The 23,727-nt window shown below is 43.1% G+C and overlaps 1 protein-coding gene across 5 annotated transcripts in view; it reads left to right on the forward strand.

The window, feature by feature from the left end:
* The window catches only part of LOC120564084 (VPS10 domain-containing receptor SorCS1), a 279,471-nt gene that overhangs the window by 188,107 nt on the left and 67,637 nt on the right, over window positions 1-23,727 (forward strand). For all 5 annotated transcript variants that reach the window (XR_005640059.1, XR_005640058.1, XM_039808768.1 and 2 more), the window contains exons 5-10: window positions 11,304-11,377; window positions 16,286-16,350; window positions 18,182-18,300; window positions 18,493-18,582; window positions 20,204-20,383; window positions 23,214-23,360. Coding sequence is in view for 3 of the 5 variants with exons in the window: in XM_039808768.1 (XP_039664702.1) it covers window positions 11,304-11,377; window positions 16,286-16,350; window positions 18,182-18,300; window positions 18,493-18,582; window positions 20,204-20,383; window positions 23,214-23,360 (675 nt within the window). In the remaining 2 variants the exon portion in view is untranslated. The remainder of the gene's footprint in view (window positions 1-11,303; window positions 11,378-16,285; window positions 16,351-18,181; window positions 18,301-18,492; window positions 18,583-20,203; window positions 20,384-23,213; window positions 23,361-23,727) is intronic.

Here is a 23,727-nt window from a genome sequence, read left to right on the forward strand (position 1 = left end):
CCTCCCTCTGAGTCGGCTTTAACTACTTGAAGGAACATCACGCTTTCATTGTGCAGCGAGTATAATCCCAGACACACACACACACCACAATTTGCTATGTGATAACTGAACCCCATAAACACCATCCCATTTTTAATTCATTTTCAAAATGTGTTTTTTGTCATTTTTCACTTCAGTTTTAGAATTCAGCCTTGCCTCCACCATACTATGGAATGCAGTTTCATTCATTATAAACAAATACATACATAAATTAATTAATAAATGTATGAATAAAAAAATAAATATGCCTTTGAAATACATCATGAAATAAATAAATGAGGCAATAAATACATAAATAATTAAATGTAAACAATATATAAATGAATCAATTAGTTAAATAAATATATTAAAAGGTTTTACTTTTACTTATGTCATGGTACTTTTATTTCATAAGTCCACATTTGTTTATTTCCGTGGACTTTTATTTCCTAATACCACGTTTATTGATTTCCCTCTCTATTTATTTCCAGTTCTGATATGCAAATCAGGGGGCATGGCTATCTCTCACACTCACAACAGGGCCGTGGGCAAAAAAAGGCTGGCGAAGTGAGAGTGCGGACGTTTCTGTCCTCATTCATCTGGTTTCCTTCTGGCACAGCCACTGCAGTTGACACACCTGTAAACACGATGTTATTTAAAGCTACATTATGTAAGAATTACTCCCATCTAGCGTTGAGATCATATATCGCAATCAACTCTCTCTCGCCACGCAGTATTGCAGCTACGGTAGCCTTCACGCTTCAAAAAGCGAAGGTGTACAAAAGGCCGTCTATTGGCCATCATTGTTGGAGTTCATACGTTGTCTTAATACATCCATGAGGTCATGGCGGAGAGCGGCGCGGACACCACGAGCGGCCACCCGACGGAAAGGAGAGAGAGAAAAGGAGACTGCAGCGGTCCGGAGGATAATTAACTAGTCGGGATTTGGTGTGGGCCTCCAAAGCAGCTCCAATATTCACTCTTTTTCCAGTTTCTTGCTCTTTTCAATATCCTTTTTCTTTTTCTGGGCGAAGAAGAAGACTCCTGTTCCTGAAATTTGGATTTTGAATACGTGTAGTCCTCCATTTTTCCTTCTTCAAACTTGCCGGGGCCGGGAAGTGACGACACCCATTAGCAGCAGCTGTGAGTCGAAAACGCGAAAGGCGGAGCAGTATAGCCTGTATGTCCCTTACCGGCTAACGTATTTCAGGATGGCGCATCATTATGGAGCGTCTACCCCAGTTCATGCGAGCGCAAATGTAAAATTCCAAGCTGATAGGAATACTTGGAATTGATGGTGGAGGTCAATATTCATGAAAAAGGACAAGTTTGTGAAGGGCAACACAGATTTTGATAATGAACAACTACAAACGTTAAACACTGGGGCTTTAAAATAAATAATAAATACAGAAACGTCCACATAAATAGTCCCAAAGAAGTCCCATTCAGCTTGTCTCACTTCACCATCAACGGAAATGTTGAGTTAAACGTGAATTACAGCAGCAGATAGCCCGCTAGCTCACTTACCAACGCCTCAGCTAATGCTGTGTCAACCCGCAGTGATTAAAACAGCAGTTGGGTGAAGGAATTTGTCCACCTATAGCTAGCGATAGCAGTGCAGCACCCCCCTCACAGCCCGACTCATAAAATATACAGCTACTACCACAGCCCGTAAGGGGGGGGTAAAATGCGGCCTGTATTATAAATGTTTTTGCCCACCATAGCCTACTCTTTAGCTCACTAAGTAAGTTAACTCACCTAAGGCCTTCTTCGGCCAATCTCCTCTCCTCTGAATCGTGCAGGATGACACACCAAACAGAACCGCGATTTCTCGGGTTGATAGACCGGAAAACACAAAGTTAGCCAGCATGTGGCCTGCAATATCCAGAGGCGGGCGTCCAGCACCTGTGCTTGTAGTACCAGCGGTAACTTTGACACAAACACTGTGCTCAATCAGTCTTAAACAATTTAAAATGTGTATATTTCTTGAAGCGCACTTATCCGCTCTAGTATTTCCAAAAATTCTTCAATATGTGCCAAAACAGTATTTGCTGATAAACCATGTTGATCGATTTGATCTGCTAATGATAGCATGCTATCTAGGAGCCCACCGATGTCTTCCATTATGTCCGCACTCTCACTTCGCCAGCCTTTCTTTGCCCACAGCCCTGTTGTGAGTGTGAGAGATAGCCACGCCCCCTGATTTGCATATCAGAACTGGAAATAAATAGAGAGGGAAATCAATAAATGTGGCATTAGGAAATAAAAGTCCACAGAAATAAATAAATGTGGATGTATGAAATAAAAGTACCATGACATAAGTAAAAGTAAAACATTGTAATATATTTAACTAATTGATTCATTTGTATATGAATATTTACATTTATTTAATTATTTATGTATTTATTGCCTCAATTATTTATTTCATGATGTATTTCAAAGGCATATTTTTTTTGTTCATGTATTTATGTATTTATTTATGTATTTATTTACGTATTTATTCATTTATGAAATATTTAATAAAATGGCATTCCATACTATACTGGCTATGAATGACTCCAACTGAATGCACTGCATGAATACATTTAATTAGGGGTCTGGGCTTTCAAAACCACTACTAAATGATTATCATAAAGTAATGATGTCATGGGGTTCACATGTTTAAGGCATCAGAAGTCATCACAGTTTCTACAGCATTAAAAGAATTAAAAAAAAATCTTGACTTTTATTTTGGATTAAGACTAGTGGTGGCAAAAAATGAACAAACACATTTTTTCTACTGATTCTCTTGTAAGCTCAGTCAAACTGGTCTGCCTTGGTATGTACTGCTTCCAGGAAGTAGTCATATCCAGCATATATGTCTCAGTGAGAGACTATCTTGTCTGTAAGTAATTTGCCCTACCTATAGTACAAGCGATATCAGTCTAAAGTGTATGTACTCAGTATGCTTTTTCCTTTTTTCCTCTAACTCTAAGACAGTGGAATATCTTTAGAGTACTGCTTATTTCACACACAAAATTCAAAGTCGCATATTGGGTCTATACTCATGTCAGCTCGACGACCCAACGTTTATTTAAATCAAGTAGAAAACTCTTTACAGACCTTGTTACGGTAGAGTAGCTTTCTTTACCTTCTGTCAAATTTCTAGAAACCCCTTCTGTAGACATTACATATAAATGTCTTGAGGTTATCCAAAGAGGATAGAGAAAGAAATGGAATAAGTTGAAGTTGACCTCATCTGAGCAGTATTATTGTGAATTATATACAGGCGTATACATGAACGGTACTGTCTTTATAAACTATCTTTTTAATAAACTGTCTGTACACTTACAAAGTTCTCAATGCTTCAGTGTACATGTAGGGACCCTCATTATGCTACCGTGGAAGTGTGGTGATATTTTGAGCCTTGTTAGTGGTATAGAAATAGCGATTTCTTTTTACTTTACCCGTGCCCTGACGACTAACTTTATTAGCTAATTAGTGGTTTGCAATAAAACTAGTCACATTTGATTAGCATGAAAACATATTCCAGAAAACGGTCGACTCGGCGATTAGCTCCACAGTGAGTAGTGACGCTAGAGTCATGGTGAGAGAAACAAAGTGTCTCCCCTGTGCTTTCTGACGGAAGGAGAACCAGGAAATGAGTAGGGGGAAATGCAACGCTACCAAGCCGACGTGCGTTGCCGCGATGTGTAGTTAAATGTTTGGAGAGGTGCACGTCGGGCTTCGGCGTAGGGCCCATGCCTCCATGTACCTACGTATGTAGCCACGGGGTAGATTTAACGCAGATGCATAAATCACGCTTTAGCGCTGCCCAGGATGGTTGTGATTGATTTAAAGAAATGCAAACAAGACAGAGGGCCCTATTTTAACGATCTAAGCTGCCTTAAGATAGCAATACGCCAAGAATTCACCTAAACACACTTCCCTGTAAGAGCAGCACGCCCATTGGCGCACAGATAGGCGCATGTGCATTTGCTATTTAAGCGATGTGGGCGCTGGACGATCTTAAAGTAGCAAAGACACTTGCGCCGGGCCCAGAGTGTTTTTTCCCCCTATCCCAGAATAGATAAGCGCGGTAGCCAGACCGTACTACAGCGCTGACACAGAGTTGTGGAGGTCTGGCAAAGCAAGACTTGCCCTAACTGGCACACATCGTCTCCACCCCAAAACTGCTTCTCTTTCAATTCCCTTTCCTTCCTTTTGGCAGTGCTGCTGCATTTGTTGATTGAGAGACCTTTGGAGGTTGTAAAGGCTGCACCACCTCGCCTCCCCCGTCTCCTGCTCTCTGCCTCTTCACTGTCACTTGCTTGGCTACATACTAACTTGCTGCAGGAGGATAATTAGTCAAAGTGATTTCCTGCATTCCTCCTCGTACCCCACCCCACACCCAGTTTGGCTTGCATCTGCTTAGCACAGCTTGGCATGGAAGTCATGGAAATGTCATCACCCGTGCCGTTTGTTTTTCCCTCTTTGACATGAGAATATACACACACCAGATGCAATAGTCACAGTGGATATATACATAGTTGCATATGCCCACTGTGGATCCAAGATGATCTGATCCAATGAAGCGGATACAATGGGGGGAATATATATGCTTTATATGATGTCAGAACTGCATTTAGGTCCCGCTTCACTGTATTTTACTGCCATTCTCATAGGTGTAGGGACATTTAAATAGGGCTGCCCCGTTTTTGTCGATAAGTCGACTAATCGGTTGCTTTCGTCTTTGGTATAATACTTTTTCATGCTGAATGACTTATTTCCAAGAAATTATGAGCACATCTGTGGTAAACAAGATTTGTGGTAAAAGTGGTGCTTTTGCATGATTCTTTATGGAGAAACTCAGTTACTCGACAAAATCATATGACTAAGATTTTCTTTGGTCAAGGAACCCCCCTTCATTTAAAGTCTTAAGCATATTTTTGTTCCAAGTTATAATCTAGCAGAAACTCTTTTGTTTTTCTCCCGTTGAAATACAGCGAAATATAAGGAAGCTATGAGCAATAATCACTCACTTAGTAGCAAAATAAAAGAGAATTATTGATTTGACACCAGTGATAATGTGTTCTCATGGATGCTTTTGAAAATGCAGGCCTACACTTCACCCTTCGGGATAGAGTAAATAAATGCAATTAGAAAATAAATTAATGTAAACAAACAGAGTCACATTTTTGTTATCCGCTAATAAATGATTGTTTACACATTATTATTATTATTATTATTATTATTATGCATGGTTGCTCATGCAAAAAATGGAAAAGGTCCAGCTTGAAACACTGAAATAAGTTTTATGCCTCATTAAATTCCAGCTGTGAGCTCCAAAGTAATCGGATTCGTCATTGTGCTTTGTCAGAGGTGCAGGTGTGTTTGGAGACAAAAGCACGTCAGTGAGTATATCATTGAGGTTATTGATTTACTGAGTAAATCCACAGAGCCGTGGAGTAATGTCTGGCTACACCACAGATACATTCTGGGATAGGAGAAAAAAATGCTCTGGATTGTTTTCATTTTGGCGCCACAACAGTGGCTCTGCAAAAAAGTCTCAGGAAGGAACTTGTTTTGGTGGAACATTTGCACCCCACTGAAGAAAACACCACATATAGTACAATATTAATTAAGTTAACTGTTGACACAATACAGTAACCTGAGCTATTTAAATTAGCTGGATACATTGTTAAACCTCATTAGCTCTCAACAGTGTTTCACCTTGTGTAATTCGTCCACAGCAATCCCACTAATTGCTCCCAAACGTCCCAGTTAGGGTAAATGCCGGAAACATATTATTTGTAAATCTTTACAACCATTCTCCGAAAGAACCAAGCAGGCCATGCCTTGTTGCACGATCCAAATGTTCTTCAAAACTTGCCATTTTCAGCGTGTAGCTTGCTAGCTTGAAGTTAGTTGTTGTTTCCCGAAAGGGAACGGAATTTGAGAACGGCAACACATTGAGAATGAAAGGCAAGGGATTTCCGGCAGAACATCCTACAGCACCGGATTAGAGGCAATAATCCTGGAAATGTACTGCTACAACAAAATATGTATGCAGAATGCAAACCTATGCAAACCCATACCTAAGTTTATTTGGGGCACTAGGGGTAATCTCCTAACATTTAAATTATGAGAAAAAACATCTAGGAAATGTACCCACAAACTCGAGTTCAATGGTTTTATTAGAGCACTAATAAAACTGACAGGCAACAGTGTCCAAGTAACGACAGGCAAATGGAAATCCGAAAAACAAGCAGTAGTCAAAAATCCAAGGGAATCAGGAACTCAGGAACACAGGAAACAAGGAAAAACGCTTGAAGGCTGCACAGAAGGAAAACAGACGATCTTGCACAGGAGTAAGTGTAAGACTGAACTTAAATACACAAGACAGGGGGGACAATGAGACGCAGGGGCAACACATAGGTGCGGGGACAGGTAATCACACAGGCGGGAAGGAGGACAAAGACCAGGGAGTCAACAGATCTGAAATGAGACGAGAAGGTAAGTTTCAAAATAAAACAGGAAATGGAAAACTAAACACAAAACAAAAACTTGATACAGAGATGAGACATGACAGTACCCCTGGCGAAACAATGCTTGGGCTGAGGGAACTCCCACCTCCTGTTCCAGAGCCGCGAAGTTGGTACACACACTGGAAGGGAGTGAGGCCGGTGGAGGAGCAGGGCAGAGTGTTATGGGCGTATTCCACACAAATTAGCTGTTTGTTCCAACTGGCAGAATTCCTGGAAGACAGGTAGCGTAGACCCAACTCCAACTCAAGACAAACTTACAGTGGTTCTGAGAAGATTGCAGAATGCCTTCCAGAAACGAGAGATGAACTGGGGGCCCCGGTCAGACACCACATCTCTAGGAAGTCCATGCAACCTGAATACATGCTGAAGCATAAACTCCACCATCTCCTTGGCGGAAGGGAGTTTAGGTAGAGGAACAAAGTGAACCATCTTGGAAAATCTATCAACAATAGTCAGAATGGTAGTGTTCCCCTCAGAAGGGGGCAAACCTGTGATGAAGTCCAGAGATATATCTGACCAGGGTCAAGAGGGCACAGGGAGAAGATGGAGTAATCCCGCTGGTGGAAGATTTGTTTGAGGACACACAGGGCAGGCTGCCACGTACTCCTTCACAGATTCCACCAGAACCGCTGCTGAACCACAAACGTAGTTCTCTTGACTCCTGGATGACAGGACAGAGAGCTAGAATCGGCCCAATGGATGACAGGTGACCTAAGTTTGGGAGGGACAAACAGGCGGTTCGGCAGACAGCCGACCGGCACAGGTAGGTCAACAGTAGCTTGTTTAACCATCTCCTCAACCTCCCATGAGACAGCACCCACAACACAGGACACTGGGAGGATGGTTTCTTCGGACTTGGGGGAGGAGTCAGAGTCAAACAGTCGAGAACACACACCCACAACACCTGGCCTGACGAGAGTTCAGTCGTTTGGCAGATCGTAGATACTCCAGATTCTTGTGGTCCGTCCAAACCAAGAATGGGAGCTCCGCCCCCTCCAACCAATGTCTCCACTCTTCCAACGCCACCTTGACTGCCAGCACATTGTTACAAATTACCCACATCATAATTTCTTTCAGCAGGGGACAGTTTACTGGAGAGAAAAGCACAAGGATGTAGCTTACCATCCGTGGGAGGTGTTGAGAGAGGACCGCACCCAGGCCGACATTGGAGGAATCTACTTCCACCACGAACTGTTGACCGGGGTCAGGTAAAACCAGAACTGGAGCCGTCACAAAACGCTCCTTGGATGGCGGTGGCGAGGAGCGCCCTTTACCCGAGACCCTTGGAGTCGAACCTCTCTCTTTCACATTGGAAGAGCCGCTTGTCAATCTTAATTGCCAGAGCGATGTCCCCTGGGAGATACAATGGAACCAGCTGATCCTTCAGCGTGCCAGAAAGACCATACAGGAAAGCATCTAGTAGAGCAGCCTGGTTCCACCAGCTCTCTGCTGCCAGCGTGTGGAAATCGATGGCATAGTCCGCCTCTCATCGTCTGCCCTGGTGAAGGCTCACCAGGGCTCGGGCCGCTTCTCTGCCCGGAGTGACATGTTGAACAATCTGGATAAATGCTTGGGTGATGCAAGCAAACAAGTTACACAGGGGAGAGTTTCTTCCCCACTCCGCTGTTGCCCATGCCTCTGCTCTACCAGACAGGTGTGAAATCAGCTCTTCACCCTCACTTCAGCCGGATGTCCGTTACCTTCTGCTTTCTTAGTGTTGACATTTTAAACTCTGGTGGATTTATGAGGACTATGGTTAACCGCTCCCCAGATCTCTGTAGGGTAAATCCAGACAGCTAGGTAGACTATCTGTCCAATCTGAGTTTTCCCGTTGCACGACTAAAACATGTTTTAAACTTACACGTTCAACCAAAACAAGTTCCTTCCTGAGGCTATTTTGCAGAGGCAGCGTTAGTCCGTCCGGCGCTTAGCGCCGCCCAAGACGATTTTGATTGGCTCACAATGGATGCTGTGTGAACTAGCCAGACCTTCCTCCGCAGCGCTGTGAAGGAAGGTCTGGCAATGCAAGACTAGCGTGTCCCTGACTTCATCTTTCTGCTGTTCGGTGCTAAGCAGGAAGTGTTACTCCTCATTTCCACCAGATGCGTAACGGCTGCGGACCGGCTCCGCTGTGTGTCTGCTGTGTGCTCCGCCGTCTGTCAATACCCACCAGGTCCGGATTTGTTGCGCCATGACTGACAGCTGTAGTCACGAGGACCAACAAGTTCTTGCGAATTCAGGTAGAATAGAACCACAAAACCAACAACAGTTAGTTTCCATCCAGAGGAGTAGAGGGGAAACGACTGTGCTGTGTTTTCAAGGTGTAGTGCAGGGAAATATGATCCGCCGTGAGCAAGGTGGATTTTATTTTGAAAATTAACCCGATATTTATTTTGTTTCTGTGCTCGACTTCCTGTCCCGCACTATCTGCCTTGTGCTGAATTGCTGCGGAGCTCTCTGGCATCCGACAAAAATAGAAGCTCTGCGTATCTCCTCCGGAGGGCTGCGAACTGCCGGAGCTGGGACTCAGTCGGAACGCAGACGTTATGCAGTCAGTGGAAATACACACATAGCCTTTATTGGAAACCTAATGACTCCGCCGCCGTTTCGGAGCCGTTACGCAGCCGTTACGCAGCCGTTACGCATCTGGTGGAAATCCCCAGTTATAGTCAATTCGGAAGAGCCTTTTTCGCTGAAAACAGCTGTGTGCTGCATCTGAAAATGAGGTTGATGAAAGCAGTGAGAAAGAACCAAACTGAAAAATTGCTGGCCAGAAACCAAAACAATTAGTAACACCATCCTTCCAGTCAGTTAAAAGTACGTCCCGACCCAGTGCCGTCGAAAAGTGACGCCAAGAGTCCTGTCCAAGCGCGTCTAAATATGATGCTAAAGGAGACTATTTGCGTCAATAACAAACTTTTCAAAGGCACCTCATCAAGCGTCGCTTTTTGACGCGATGGGAGTGAGAATGTGTTGGCAGTAATGGCTGGTCATGTCAGAAATCTGACTTTTGCGGCCCATGTTATTCCTCTGCAGTGTTGAAATCCTATGTCAATTCTAATCTTATTTACTGGATTCAAATAAAGAACTTACGTACAGTGTGTGTGTGTGTGTGTGTGTGTGTGTGAGAGAGAGAGAGAGAGAGTTTGTCTCCCACTCGCCGTTGTGCTGCGGCTGTTAAAAGGATCACTGAGGTACACTGAAGTAAATCAAAGTGGGAAAACAAACCTGGAGAAAAAATCCTGTGCACATGCACATCATTTGAGGGCAAACGCAGTGCAGCATTTGATAGTTGTGATTGTGTTGTACAAAATGGTAAATTTGATCGGCTGTTAAAGGGGTGATAGAATGCAAAACCAAGTTTACCTTGTCATAGTTGAATTACAACAGTTCGGTGGGTAAAATAGGCATACATAGTACCTCAAAGTCCCATTGACACCTCTTTCCTATGCAGATCTCACAATTTGAAACTGCAGCTGAAAACGGGCAAATCTCAACAAAGCTCATAGTTGATGTCAACTCGGTGGCTGTACCTTATTTGGCTCTAGTCTCTACCTTTGTCACACCCCAACATTTACATACAAACCACTGATCTGAGGCCAGCTGGTCTTCTGAATCTAGGTCGGGCAGATCTCAGAGATTTTATACATTGTTTGTCTGCTATTTCATTACTAAATTCACTTCTGAGACTTTTTTTTATGCGAGAAATCCACTATGTAGATCTCAAATATGTGCCGTTTTACAAAAATGTATGCCTAATTGTAAATGTCAGACTGTGTCGGAGTTCAGAAACTCCACAGTCTGACATGACAGCCGGCGGGTGCCTGCTGGGTTGGCTGGCTTCCAGCCCGGCCTGTCCACCTTCACAGACCCCGCTGTCAGCTGGCTGGAGCTCTATCATGAGACTCGCGGACAAGAGGCGTTTATTTCCCCGATCATTTGTTTAAATAACTCAACACATATCCATTATAAGATTAAGTGGAACCTGTGTTTTTCGAAGTTATAATGCTCACCACAAGAGATTGCGGGTGTAACAAGCTTGCTGACCACGCTCTCACTCACCGGCCATTTAGCAGGAAGAGGGGAGGGAGAGCAGCGAGCTGCCGGCCATGGAGCTCCGTCAGGGCAGCGGCATTTGGTAGTCCAGTAACCCAGAAACGGTGACTTTGCGCTGGGTATGGAGCGCCGCGGGATGCCGGTCGTGAAAGAGCTCCAGCCAGCTCACAGCGGGGACAGGTAGGCACCGGCCGCTATCATGTCAGACTGTAGAGCTCCTGAACTCCAACACAGTCTGACCAAAATTGCAATTAGCCATCAATTTTAGTAAAACGGCACATATTTGACCTCTACATAGCTAATTTCTCGCAAAAAAACGTCTCAGAAGTGAATTTAGTAATAAAATTACAGACCAACAATGTATAACATTTCTGTGCAGTGTGTGTGACGTGGTGTGCACGGAGCAGCACGGAGGGGAGGGGCTGTGTGTGTGTGTGTGTGTGCGTGCTTCAACCAACCAATCAGTGCGCAGCTCATCTAAATATTCATTCAGAAAACCTCTCGTTTCAATCCAGGCCTATTTCACAGGGTTGCATTAGGGAGCATAGAACAGCAGCCGGGCCATTTTCAGCCCAACCAATGTTACATACCCTATTAGGAGACCTTAAGGAACAGTGTGAAATACGCTATATAATCATTCTATTACCCCTTTAAGATGGTATGTGAATGAACACTAACTGGTGCCTGGTTGTCTTGCTACAGCTCTACAGCTCGGTGGAGTTTGGGAGGAGGTGGCAGGTGGTGCACGAGAGAGTGGCTCCCAATCGCTTCTACTGGTAAGTACAGAGATCTGAGGATTGTTAAACAAGTTGTAGGTAATATGAAAGGATGAACTAAATCTAAAATACACAGTACTGGTTTTTGTTCTATTCAGGTCAGGGCTGAATGAAAAAAAAATCTAATCTGCATTCACCTAATGATTATTTCCCCTAAATTTAACTCTAGGTTGTTGCTGACCTACATATTAAACATGGTAAAGCCCCAGCATATTGTAATCTACAGTATGTTGAAAATATCAGATAAAATCATGCAGTGGCTTTTGTTTCGGTCCTCCTAAGAACAGATTTTTCAAACCAGATAGGAAATTATGTCAACTTTTAAGTAACCCTAGCTAATATTCTATTGGAAAAAAATACCAATTTAGTAACATGTTAAATTTGTGGTATACTTGACAATACTTAATATTTTTCTAAAAGAATCATGACCACCAATCATGATCAGTCTAAAATGTCATTATAATACAGCGATTGCACATAGTTGCCCATATAATTATGTCTATGATGACAAAGTGCTGATTAAGCTGGGTGGTTAGCTAATGTTAAATTTACAGACTGACACCACAAGTTCACTGCTCCAAATACCAGCGATCTGCTCTCTAACCTATTAGATATGCTTTAAACTATTATATGATGAGCTTAAACCTTTAACTGGGAAAATCCAGTTTAAAACACAGTAGCTATCAGTCATTTACACTTAACCACAAGCAGGCGAGCTGCTAACTGTTTGAAAAGGATGTGATATAAGCTGCCAGATTTTTATCTAGAGAGACCTCACCACTCTCTTATCCAAGGAAGCATTTAAATCAAGGGCAACTAGACCTGGTTAACGCTGAACTGAACAGTAGAGAAACTCAGCTATTTAACCTCTAAGTTGGGTTTCCCTACTGTTCAGTCAGAACTGAAGAAGTCTCTCGGATGAAAGACAAAATGTCTTCGAAGCACCTTTAACCAAGCTAAGTTGCCCATGATTTGAACCCTTCGTTGGATAACTATGACCTGGATGACGGAGAACCTTCCAAGACCTCACCTCGCCATCTTATTGTTTTTGAACAAACTACCTTTCCAAACATCAAAATAAGAAAGACTTATGTTTCTTTTTTGAGGAAACCATCTTTGACTGAGTGTTAATTGTACCAGCATGCAGAGACCTCTGGCAATCCATTTGAGCATTAAATACATATGTGCAATATCAAACGGCATCGTAAGACCGAAAGGGATGCCACTAGTACTACTAGTGCGCCCTTTGACCTTACTGGTGGTACAAGTAGATGTTATGCCCTACTATTGAACTAGTATGGCAAATTTGCGTTTACTAGTTAACTAGTGAAGCGTAAATGCGCTTTTTGAGACTAAAACTTTTCCTACAGCTTAAGTCGTTAATTAAAATGCATAATGACAATTACTTATTCAAACTGCAATTTCAATATAGAAAGAATTAATCACTCAGCCCTAATTCTAATGAATTTATACGGTATTTTCATCTGGAAAACTATTGAACTTGTACTTCCTGAGCACATAAAACTGAAAGAATGTACACCAATTTTAAAAATATAAAGCATTGTAAATTCTTAAACATACATGTATAGCACATGCAGTTCTTGTACACTGTTATATTGTTGTTAGGAAGCAATAATTGTGTGACGGCTATCTGTGGAACTCATCGCCAAATGGAGAGCACTGTGGACATTGTAAATGTCCTGGACAGAAAACGTCACTGCCTCTCCACAAAGGCAGATGAGCCAGAGACCTTTTTAAGATTTTGATCATTTATGTGTCTGACAGCCTTCATCTTTCTCTGTGGCAGACATTTACATTATATGACAGTGTTCAGCTGTGGAGAGAGGCTTCAAAATCTGTTTTTGGGTGCAATCTGAGTATTGTTATCCTTTGAGATGAAATAAAGTATGAAGATTGAAATAATCTAATGGTTCCTCTCAGCAAGGCCTTTAAAGCCAAATTATGATATAATATGTTAATCTGTAATTGTTGCGTAGTCATAGTTTCAATTCTTTCAGATGGAGATTTACACAACTTTTAACTGTTACATTAACATTATTGTTCCATGCTCTTCATTCTTTTTGTCAGCTAAATGTAACACATCCTCATATCTAAACAACATAATAGGTTGATTTCTAAAGTTTCCCAAAACAAGACAACGGGCAGTTCTATTAACTGCCGCACGGTGGCGGTATAATCATGTGACCATATTTAACGTAACAGGAACAGTTTTAAACACGTACTTGATGTTGTGAAACAGAACTGGTTAAGTTAAAATACTTAGTTAGGCCATGTTTACACTTGGCATCCTTTTTGACAAGAAGAAGTTGACTAGGGTGCTTTTGTAGTTTAGAAAAAACAACATTGGCATTGTTTTTTTACTTGCCCCTATTTTCCACCGGGCGCTTCTGCCCCCCACGAGCAAACGCTGCCATTCAAGTCAACGCTTGATATTCCACCAGCCGCACCACGGTGCGTCCCAGAAGCGTGTGTGAAGTGGCTCTCCGCTCCGCTAAAGATACACGCCAGGTTTATTTTCATGTGAGCTGCGGGCCGTTTGGACGGCCGGGCAGGAAGTCTATCCAGTCAGTTTACCAAAAGGCACCCCCAAATGTCATGGTTGTATGTTTGTTTCCTGTTTTATGTTGAAGTCTGTTTTCTCCCTTGTCTTGTCTAGTTTTACTTCCTGTCTTTAGTTTTCCCGCCCTTGTGGTTGTCTTATGTGTTTCACCTGTTTGCCCAGCCTAGTGTCCCCTGTCCCTTGTTAGTCCTCGTTACCTAGTTTATTTAGTCTCTGTTCTGTCTTTGTGTCTTGTTTGATTATTGTTTGCTGTTTGGTGTTCCTCGTTTGTCCTTGTCAGTGGATTGCTTGTCACTGTTCTGTGTTTTGCCTGTTCCTGTTTTTGGGATTCTGCTTGTACCTATTTTTGGACTTGCCTTCTGTTCTCGGGACACCTTTTGTTAGTATGGACTTTATTATTTGTTTATTAAATCCTCAAAGCTCACATTGCCTGTCCGTCTCTGCATTTGGGTCCTACATCCTCTGAAACCCTAACACCAATATCGTTTATGTCTCCTTTACAACACCATTGACAATGAGAGATTCATCTTGGAGGTTGAAAAACATAATATGACATCACAGATCTTTTTTTTAAGGACCACGCCATGGAGTTAATACAGGAGTGCATGGAGTGGAAGGCAGATACTAGCTTAATAAACACGGGATTGTTGCGAGTCGGGCTGCAAGACGCTCCGCTTCTGAGACGCTCCCGGTGTGGAATGGCGTGTGGCGGAGGACAGAACAAAACCGCAGCGCAGCACAGTGGAGAATCAGAGTCATACTTTTTGTTACCTCACTTCCTCGTTTGCTCTCGCAAACCCAAACTCTACAGCCCAGAGAAGTCGCCGCCTAACAAGAAACTCTGAGCTGCTTGCGCAATCGACCCATACGGCTGTTTTCTGGGTGAAGTCTCACCAACATGTGCTGTCCAACTCAGTGCTATCTAACATGTCTGGCCTCTATACAGTAACTAACTGTAACAAAAAGCTCTCACCTCAACAAACTGTCAGGGTAGTAACAAGCTGGGCAGCCAGGAGTGAAGGGAGCCTGGAGGGCTGATGCTGCAGAAGCTGTCAGAGTTCTATTTTGGGAACGCACACTGTGTGGTGGTAACCCTGGTAATGAGGCTGCAGAGGGAGCTTATGCCTGCTGCACATGTGACCACCAATGACATAAAGAAGATGAAGAGTCGTAAGCTCATTTGCGTTTTTTGTCAACCCCGCGCAGAGCTCGGTCACGCAGCACTGGTTGGGTTGTGGAAGGCGCGGCGCTGGATATTCCACCGCCTGCGTTTAGCTGTAATAATTAATTAAGTTCGTGAGCATGGCTAACGCCGCCGTGCAATGTTTTGCATACGACGTTACAAATCTCTACGAAAACATCTGGAGCTGCCTGAACGTGATATTTTTGCTAGGCGAAAAAGTGTCCTCGGAGACCACGCAGCTGTCCAAACTAGTGTCATACATACAAAGAGACACTATTGTAGGCCCGCAACTTCGAAGCCGAGCTCACTCAGTGGTAAAAATATACATGTTTAGACTAACAATATAGCTCAACTAACTCAAAGAGTTATTCTTTGCCTGCCTCACACTGTTCTTGGGTACCTGAATGGATTATTCAGTGAAAATGGAAATGGGGTTTGGATAAGTAGACCATTCTATTCACAGTTGTGTTTCAGCTGGGAAATCACCGATACTACCAATAAGTAGAACGATTAGAAGCAATGGAGGTCTCTCACAGTGTCTGCTTCTTTTTTCCCCTCACACAGACCCCCTTTATTTCTCTAGCCTTCTCTTTCCATTGATGTGTGTGTGCTACCTGTGGACACATTCTCTCTTTCTTTCTCTTTCTCTCTCTTTCTCTCCCCCATCTGTCTCCGCCTCCCCGTTCTGTCTCCATGTGTGTGCTGCCTCTCCTCTGATCCCCCAGTCTTTTTAATACATATTTAATGCCGTAATGATTATATGCTGTTCCATCTGCGGACATCCCTACTGTAGAGAGAAAATCAATGGCTTTTCCTCTCCTAATGATGTCAGGAAACCTCTTCCTCCATCCGTCTGGATGGAAAAGGACCTTCTGGGGGCTCTAAACATTTAAATCACACAGTAAACCTGAGATCCTTTTCCCTCCCACTTTAAACTACCATTAACAATGAAGACAAAGACATCGCAATTCCTGCTGAAGTTTACCACAACTGGCATAGCACATTATTTAACCTCTCTGTAGTTGTACATTTGTATGACTTTGCAGCGTGCAATCTATCAGGTCAGATAGCACAGTTGGTGGCATCTGCCCAGAGGCAAAAGACCAATGGTGATGTTCTTAAAACACATTTGTCTCCCTTTCAGGTCGAAAATGGGTTTGGACAAAGAGCCAGGCTTAATTCACCTGGAAACCAGCATCTCTGAAGGACGTGAGTAATTGAATTCCGAGTTCAGCGCTCCATTTTCTCGTGCCTTTGTACTGTATCGTGAGCATTGTGCTAAAGTAGAGAGAAATTGGGAGTTGTGTGGACTATTCTGCTGAAGGGTAATACGAAGGGACAGCGGAAATAGCCGAGTCTGGGGACACACAATGACAATGGAGAGAAAAGTAATGCATATATTAGAATGCTTTTAAAAGCAAGTGATTCAGCTCAGTGGCAGTCACGTACGTATAGAGAAATATCACTCATCCCCCTGAATGACAATGAACGCTGGGATATTACGGGTTGGTTTATAGTTTTTGACTTGATTTGCTTTCTGAGTCTGATGTCGGAATCCTTAAATAAAATACAGTTCCCCCCACCCATCATTTTTTTTTCATTTAATTATCTGTATTATCTGTCCAAGCAATTCCATACTTTAATGTTAGTCTGGACAAATCATGTATTCACAATCGATATAATACTTTTATGAAATTATGTTTTAAAGGGGGTCAGTTTCCAGTCATGGGGACTGCTACTCAGCCTGTAAGCATATAAGCATATAATGTCCTGAAACAGAAAGCCTGCATTGCAGCCTAAGATGTGGGTGTTAGGCAGGAAGGAAGTGTCTGAAAAACAAAAATTGTATTGGGCGCAGCATTATTGGAAATGTAGGATCTACCATTTACTGTAAAAAGCATTTAAAGCATTTAGCGCTCTGGGGTCGAGAGCTCCAACGACGGAGCTCAGCAGGATTAGAATAAATTAGTCATGTATTTAGATTAATAGCTTTTAAGAGTTTTTTTTATCATTCAAGCATGGCAACAATAATTCCAGAAACCCTATATTTTACACTTTCCAATGTGTCCACAAATAATATGTGATTTTTTTTAAATAACCTGAATTAGATAAAACATTAAACTTTTCACATTACTCAGTCAGAGCAGGGAGGGGGCTAACCAAGCCCCCCGTATTTGCATCTGTATTCACATGCCAGTTAATTTCGGTATTGCGGGAGGTTCTAAGTCACACTGGACAACACCCATAGTAAACCAGAGAAAATGCCATGCAGCTTTGAGCATAATTCATGTAGAGACAAGCTTTGGAAAATGGAGGTCATTCTGAGCGTTGTCTGCGCTCCACACAGCAGAGCAGAGAGGTACAGTGTGTACTAAACTGGGAATCGAGGGACTGAAAGTCAGGATATCTTCAATTCTGACCATTTCTTGTGAGCCGCCTAACTTTGTGGAAATGCAAGACAAATTGTTGGAGTACAGCTTTATTACTGTAATCTTTCTCCTCTCACTTAGCTTTAAAAAAAAAAAGTCAAATAAAATATCAGTGCCACCCTTCTGTCAGAACACTCTCTTTGAGGCTAACACAATAGAGAAAAGCCAATCATACACACACACATAGCAAACATCAGTCGTGTCAGATGTTACGGTCACGTAGCCAGAGACTCATCACTATTGATCATGCGCTCGTGGGCAAAGCCGACATATATTTGGCAGAGGCTAACATGTGGGGACAGGCTCTCTCCCAGCGCTGCGATTGAAGACAAAGAAAGCAATTGGCCTCTCTGGTCATCTGTCTTCCCCTCTGCCCGGCTCCTCCCTTTCTGGGACCACTTTATTGACACGAGTAATGTAGGAAGCCAAAAGAGGCCGCCTGGCTTTGGGTGAAGGCTGCCTTTCTTCATTGGCTAATACCATCACACTGATGCCATGGCTTGATGTGTGTGTCTTTCTGTGTGTGTGTGTGTGTGTGTGTGTGTGTGTGTGTGTGTGTGTGTGTGTGTGTGTGTGTGTGTGTGTGTGTGTGTGTGTGTGTGTGGGAGCAGAGGCGCTGTATGTCACCTGCAAGCTGCAGAACTGCACAGATGCCAACAAGGGCAAACCATTCCCTGGCTACATTGACCCCAATTCTCTGGTGGTGCAAGATGAGTATGTGTTTGTCCAGGTAGGTAATTGTCCAGTTTGCTCAGTGAAAAACATTAGAGCAGTGTATGAGGCACAAAGTGCAAGGGTTTTGTAGGACATTTTTCGAGGTCATTCTTAGAGAGGTGCTATGTGTCCCCTGTTGGTGAAAAATGCTTTGTCTGTTGTGTTATGTCTCCAAAATGTTTTCACTTAACGGTTTCATCACCTTAAGGTGTCAGCTGCAGGGAGGCCCATCTACTATGTGTCTGCTAAAAGGGATGTCTTTACACCAATGAAGCTGCCCAAGTACACACTGCCCAAGGTAACACATTTACCGCCTGAATAAAATTCAGTGAGCAGATACTCTTCATTGTTAAAGTTCCCATATTGTAAAAATATATTCTTTGATTATAAAGCAGGTGGAGGTGCTGTGTAAATACTGTTATGTATCAAAACGCTCAATCCACAGAGAAACGCACACAGCAAGTATTCAGAAATAGTGCATTTAAACGAGCCGTCAGGACTTCCGTACGGTTGTCATGTCACAATTATACTATATATAGGTAGAAAGTGCGGCTACAGTCATTCTCCGGCTGCAATGACAGCGCAGAGACGCGGAGAGTGCAGATGCTGAAGACCCTGAAACACTGACCAATCAGAGCAATCTGGGCATTTTTAGGATAGGGGCTTAAAGAGACAGGCGCTAAAACGGCGCGTTTCAGACAGAGAGTGAATACAGGTATATTCAGACAGACAGTATGAGAAAAATAATGTGCTTTTTAGAACATTTAAGCATGTAAATGTGTTCTAGTATTAAATAAAAATACAAGTATGAACCTGAAAATGAGCATGATAGGGGACCTTGAAAAAATAATGAATTGATCCTTGGTAAGAGTCCATATCTCATTATTGGTCACCAAGAATATATGAGACACATTTTAAACTAAATTGCTCATGCTGCAGTTTTTGGAAGTTTTGTGCATTCAAAGGCACATAATACTTCCAGCTCAGTTTGGTATGTGGGCTAAAGTTGCAGTCAGGCATCAGTTCATCGCCGGCTCTGCGTGACACTCTCTTTGTTATTTATGGGCAAATCAAGGTAAAAGTAACTCTCACAGTGTTTTCCAGAATTGTTATTCTGTGCTGCTCCGTGTGCGCATGGCCTCGCTTGTCACATCCCTACTGACAATTAGACATGTTTTATTCAATCAAGCCCTAGGCGCACCGGTTGCTGTCGGCTTACTGCAAGGTGTTATTGGCACAGTAAGAGGTAGATGAAGCACACAACCAAGCAGCATGGCTTCTGAAGCGTAATCTGTGCCCAACAAGCCTGACATAGTGTTAATGATTGTAGTATCCTCTTAGTTAAAGTACGGAAATACAGAAGATGTAGATACTCTGATTATTGAATATTATTAAACCCAGCAGGAGTGTAAAAACAGTATACAATGTAAAAGCTTGTTAAGCTTGTAAATTAGAGTGTATGCAGGTTAGCTGCTTATGTATTTTATTCATTTTGAGCAAAAAAATGCAAAAAATTACTTTATACTTTTTAAGAGGTATATTCAAGGAGCATACAGGTTTTTGCCTTTTATTTTAAATTACAAGAAAAAGTAAACACACACACACACACACACACCATTTTTCCAATTTGAGATTTTTGATATTGGGCTATAATAAAATTGACTTGACTTTTATTACCTACCAAATGAAGAAACCTTTTTGTTAAAACAACATATAACTATGTCTTTCTCGTCATATACAAATTCAACATATCTCTTTAAAACAAGAAAAACCACAGGACAAAAAGTACAAAAAATAAAAGTTACACAAAAAGAAGACAAGAACATATTACAAAGAAATATAAGACCCTGTGGTAGCCTGACAGTTATTTTATGCATCATTGTGTTCCCTTACTGGTGTTAACTTTGCCTCTCTGCTAGGACCTGCATGTGATCAGTACGGATGAAAACCGTGTGGTTGCAGCCGTACAGGAGTGGAACCAGAACGAGACCTACAACCTGTACGTGTCGGACACGTCAGGGGTCTACTACACCCTGGCACTGGAGAACGTGGTCAGCAGCATGGGCCCCGAGGGCAACGTCATGATCGACCTCTATGAGGTAAACAAACATCCACGGGACAGAACTGTGGGTAAAGTAGCAAAGTATCACGCAGTATTTAAATATTGCTCAAGTTTCTGTGAAGAAATAAAGGATTTAATATAGACTGTCTCCGACTAGTCTATATTCACGGCATTCCACTTCCGGGATTGCTCCGGTGCCGCCGGAAATTCCACCGGATGTCCTCCTCTTTCTTTGTGTTGGTGTTCTAACCTCCGGTGGATTTCTGAGGACTATGGTTAACTGCTCCTCAGATCTCTGCAGGGTAAATCCAGACAGCTAGATAGACTATCTTTCCAATCTGAGTTTTCTCTTGCTCGACTAAAACTACTTTTGAACGTACACATGTTCCACCAGAACAAGTTCCTTCCTAACGCTATTTTGCAGAGGCTCTGTGGCTCTGACGATTGTGACTGGTTTAAAGAAATGCCAATAAACCAGAGCATGTTTTTCTCCCATCCTGGAATGCTGTAGAAAGACCCTCCTGCGCAGCGCTGTGGAGGAAGGTCTGGCAATGCGAGACATTAATGGCATTAAAAAGCGCCCCCAGTGGCCAGGTTAGCTCAGTTGGTAGAGCGGGTGCGCATATGTAGAGGTTTACTCCTCGACGGAAATCATGAAAATATTTTACTGAAGCGTTTTGTAAGAGAGAGAGAGAGAGAGAGAGAGAGAGAGAGACAGAGAGAGAGGTGGATGCGCTCGGAGCAGACGGCTGTAGTCACAATAAAGATAATGGAACAGTGACTAGAAATAATAGTAGTAGTAGTAGTTGATGGCGTAGCAGGGCACTGCAGGGCGTTACAGGGTGTAGCAGGGCGTAGCAGGGAACTACAGGGCGTAGCAGGGCATAGCAGGACACTCCAGGGCGTAGCAGGGCATAGCAGGGCATATCAGGATGTAGCAGGGCACTGCAGGGCATAGCAGGACGCAGCAGGACACTGCAGGGCATAGCAGGGCGTAGCAGGATGTAGCAGGACACTGCAGAGCATAGCAGGGCGTAGCAGGACCACGGCTACAGCTGCAACCATGATTTAGGTGCCACACTAATCCAAAGAAAACTGCGGCGCGAGAAAACATAAGGGCTCCAAGGAATAAGCTCCCCAGAGCTAGGTTAGTAACGAGCATTTCTGGGACAAGGTTGCACACAGATGGAAAGAGAGAGGAGAGAGAAGCTCAGTGTGTCTAAGGAAGTCCCACAACAGTCTAAAACTATAACAGCATAGCTAAGATCTGGACCAAGGCAAACCTGAGCCAGTTCTATAAGGGTTGGTAGATGAATCTATGAAGAGAAGCAGAGAGATGTTGTCCATGTTAACACACATCATTCAAACAACCTTCTAGCTCCGTCCGTGGGTTTAGCGATACTCAGCGTCCAGCAACCAGTTTATCTACGGATTGAGTGATAAAAATGAACATTCTGATAGTGGACGGGTTGTTGGTGAAATAAGGTATAATTAATGAGAAAAGTATTACTGTGAACGGAGCAGAGAGTGGCAACAGAGCTGCTGTCGGCTGCTGCTCCTGTGCACATTTAGAATTGTTAGCATTAGATGAGTCGTACAAAACGTTGCTTCTGCAGTGGTGTTGCCACTCACTAAATGCCACTCTGCCATCGCAACCCATTTTGATTGGTCGGAGGCTGTATTATTCTTAAATCCTAAAATGTCGACCATGCTGTCAACAGGATTTAAGCATCCTGCTGCCACCAACCATCTACAGTCATCAAGTGCAGCCCACATTTTATCCCGCGCCTACCATTGCCGCGTCAACTCTTTTATGTGGCAGCAAATGCTTCAAATGTAACCCTAACATCTGTAGAAGTAGAATGACTCTGCCTTAGTTTTACATTGGTAAGCTGTACATGAGGCCTACCCCACCACCCAAGTCTGCAATATTCATTTTGGCCACTTTGGTCTTTTAAAATAATAGTATCAAATAAGACCTGCTTGATGAGTGCTCAGCCCGCAAGTTTATTATAACAACTGATCAACATTTTAGAGCCAGGAGGCAGAGATTATGAAATGTACTTGTTTTGTCATTTTTGAAACAAGCCTACAGACTTCAGAGCACATTGTGTGAATACCAAGCAGCTTCAAAGTGCTGACATCAACAAAGGCAAGAGGGGATTGTGCCAGGGATCTATAGATTTTTGGGAGGCTGAGATTATTTCTTTCTTTGATGAATAACTGCAGATATTACTTCACAAAATGCACCTAATCCAAAAAGAAATGGGAAAAGAAAGTGTGTTATAGGCTAATAGTGAGGCTCTGGCTCTCAGATCAGATTTTTTTAAAGTCATAACAGCACCCAAACTATATCTCTGAATCAAATCATTAAGGTGTCGATGATGCTGCTCGTGTCTTGCTGTGGCCTCGCTGATAGAATCAAATCCACTGTCTTGATTGGGGTCGCCACCCAAATCGTAGGATATGCTAAATCTCTCCTCCGAGGGAGATTGAAGTATCTGTCAATTACTGAAGTGGCGTTTATATCGCCTGATGCGACTGTCACTGGCTCAATTCGGTATCCCTGAGCTATTCCTTGGAGCCTCCAACAAGGAGTCAGATTCGTTTAAGACACACATTGATTACTCAAAAGTCCCCAGACAGTCAATCATTCCCCACTCAGTGGGCTGCGTTTGGTTTAGTTGGGAATACAGAAGAGGTAAGTGAGCGTGGCTGCATTGCCCCAGGGCGTGTGATTTGCTTTGCAGTGCACTGCGTTCATTTTCTGCAACGTGACTTGAAAATATGGAAATGCCTAATATCTTTTAGACGTGTGAAGTCTGCATCTGTTTTCATTTAAAGCGGTTCTCTTTCTAATTTCCCAGGTAGCAGGAATAAAGGGGATGTTCCTCGCCAACAAAAAGACGGATAACCAAGTGAAGACGCACATCACCTACAACAGGGGCAGAGATTGGAGGTTACTGCAGGCCCCGCGCAAAGACCTGAGGGGCAACAGCATTCACTGTGTGCTGGTGAGTGGCTGCGTGTCATACATGTTTCTGTACTGTATGTGTGCGCCTCCGTCAAATGGAGGCCTTGACAGGAGTTGACTGTTCCCGACAGCATTGAGAGGCCCAAGCTCAAAAAGAGCAGCGCCCGTCAAAGCTGAGTGCTCCGAGGCTGCTGAGCAGAAAGGTCAGCCATTTTGATTCAGTCCAATAAGCTGACCTCTCATTTAAGAAACCGAGAGAAAGAGGTGTCAGACTGAAAAGCACGTCTCTTTCTTCCTGAAAGCTTCTGAAAGTTGGAGCATTCTCATAGTCCAGTCCAGTCGAGTTTATCACTCCGAAGCCAAAGTTGAGAAAAGAATCCCACTGCGTATCTTCTTAACTAGGATGT

This window comes from Perca fluviatilis, chromosome 1 (assembly GCF_010015445.1).
Source record: "Perca fluviatilis chromosome 1, GENO_Pfluv_1.0, whole genome shotgun sequence".
Lineage (NCBI taxonomy): Eukaryota > Metazoa > Chordata > Actinopteri > Perciformes > Percidae > Perca > Perca fluviatilis.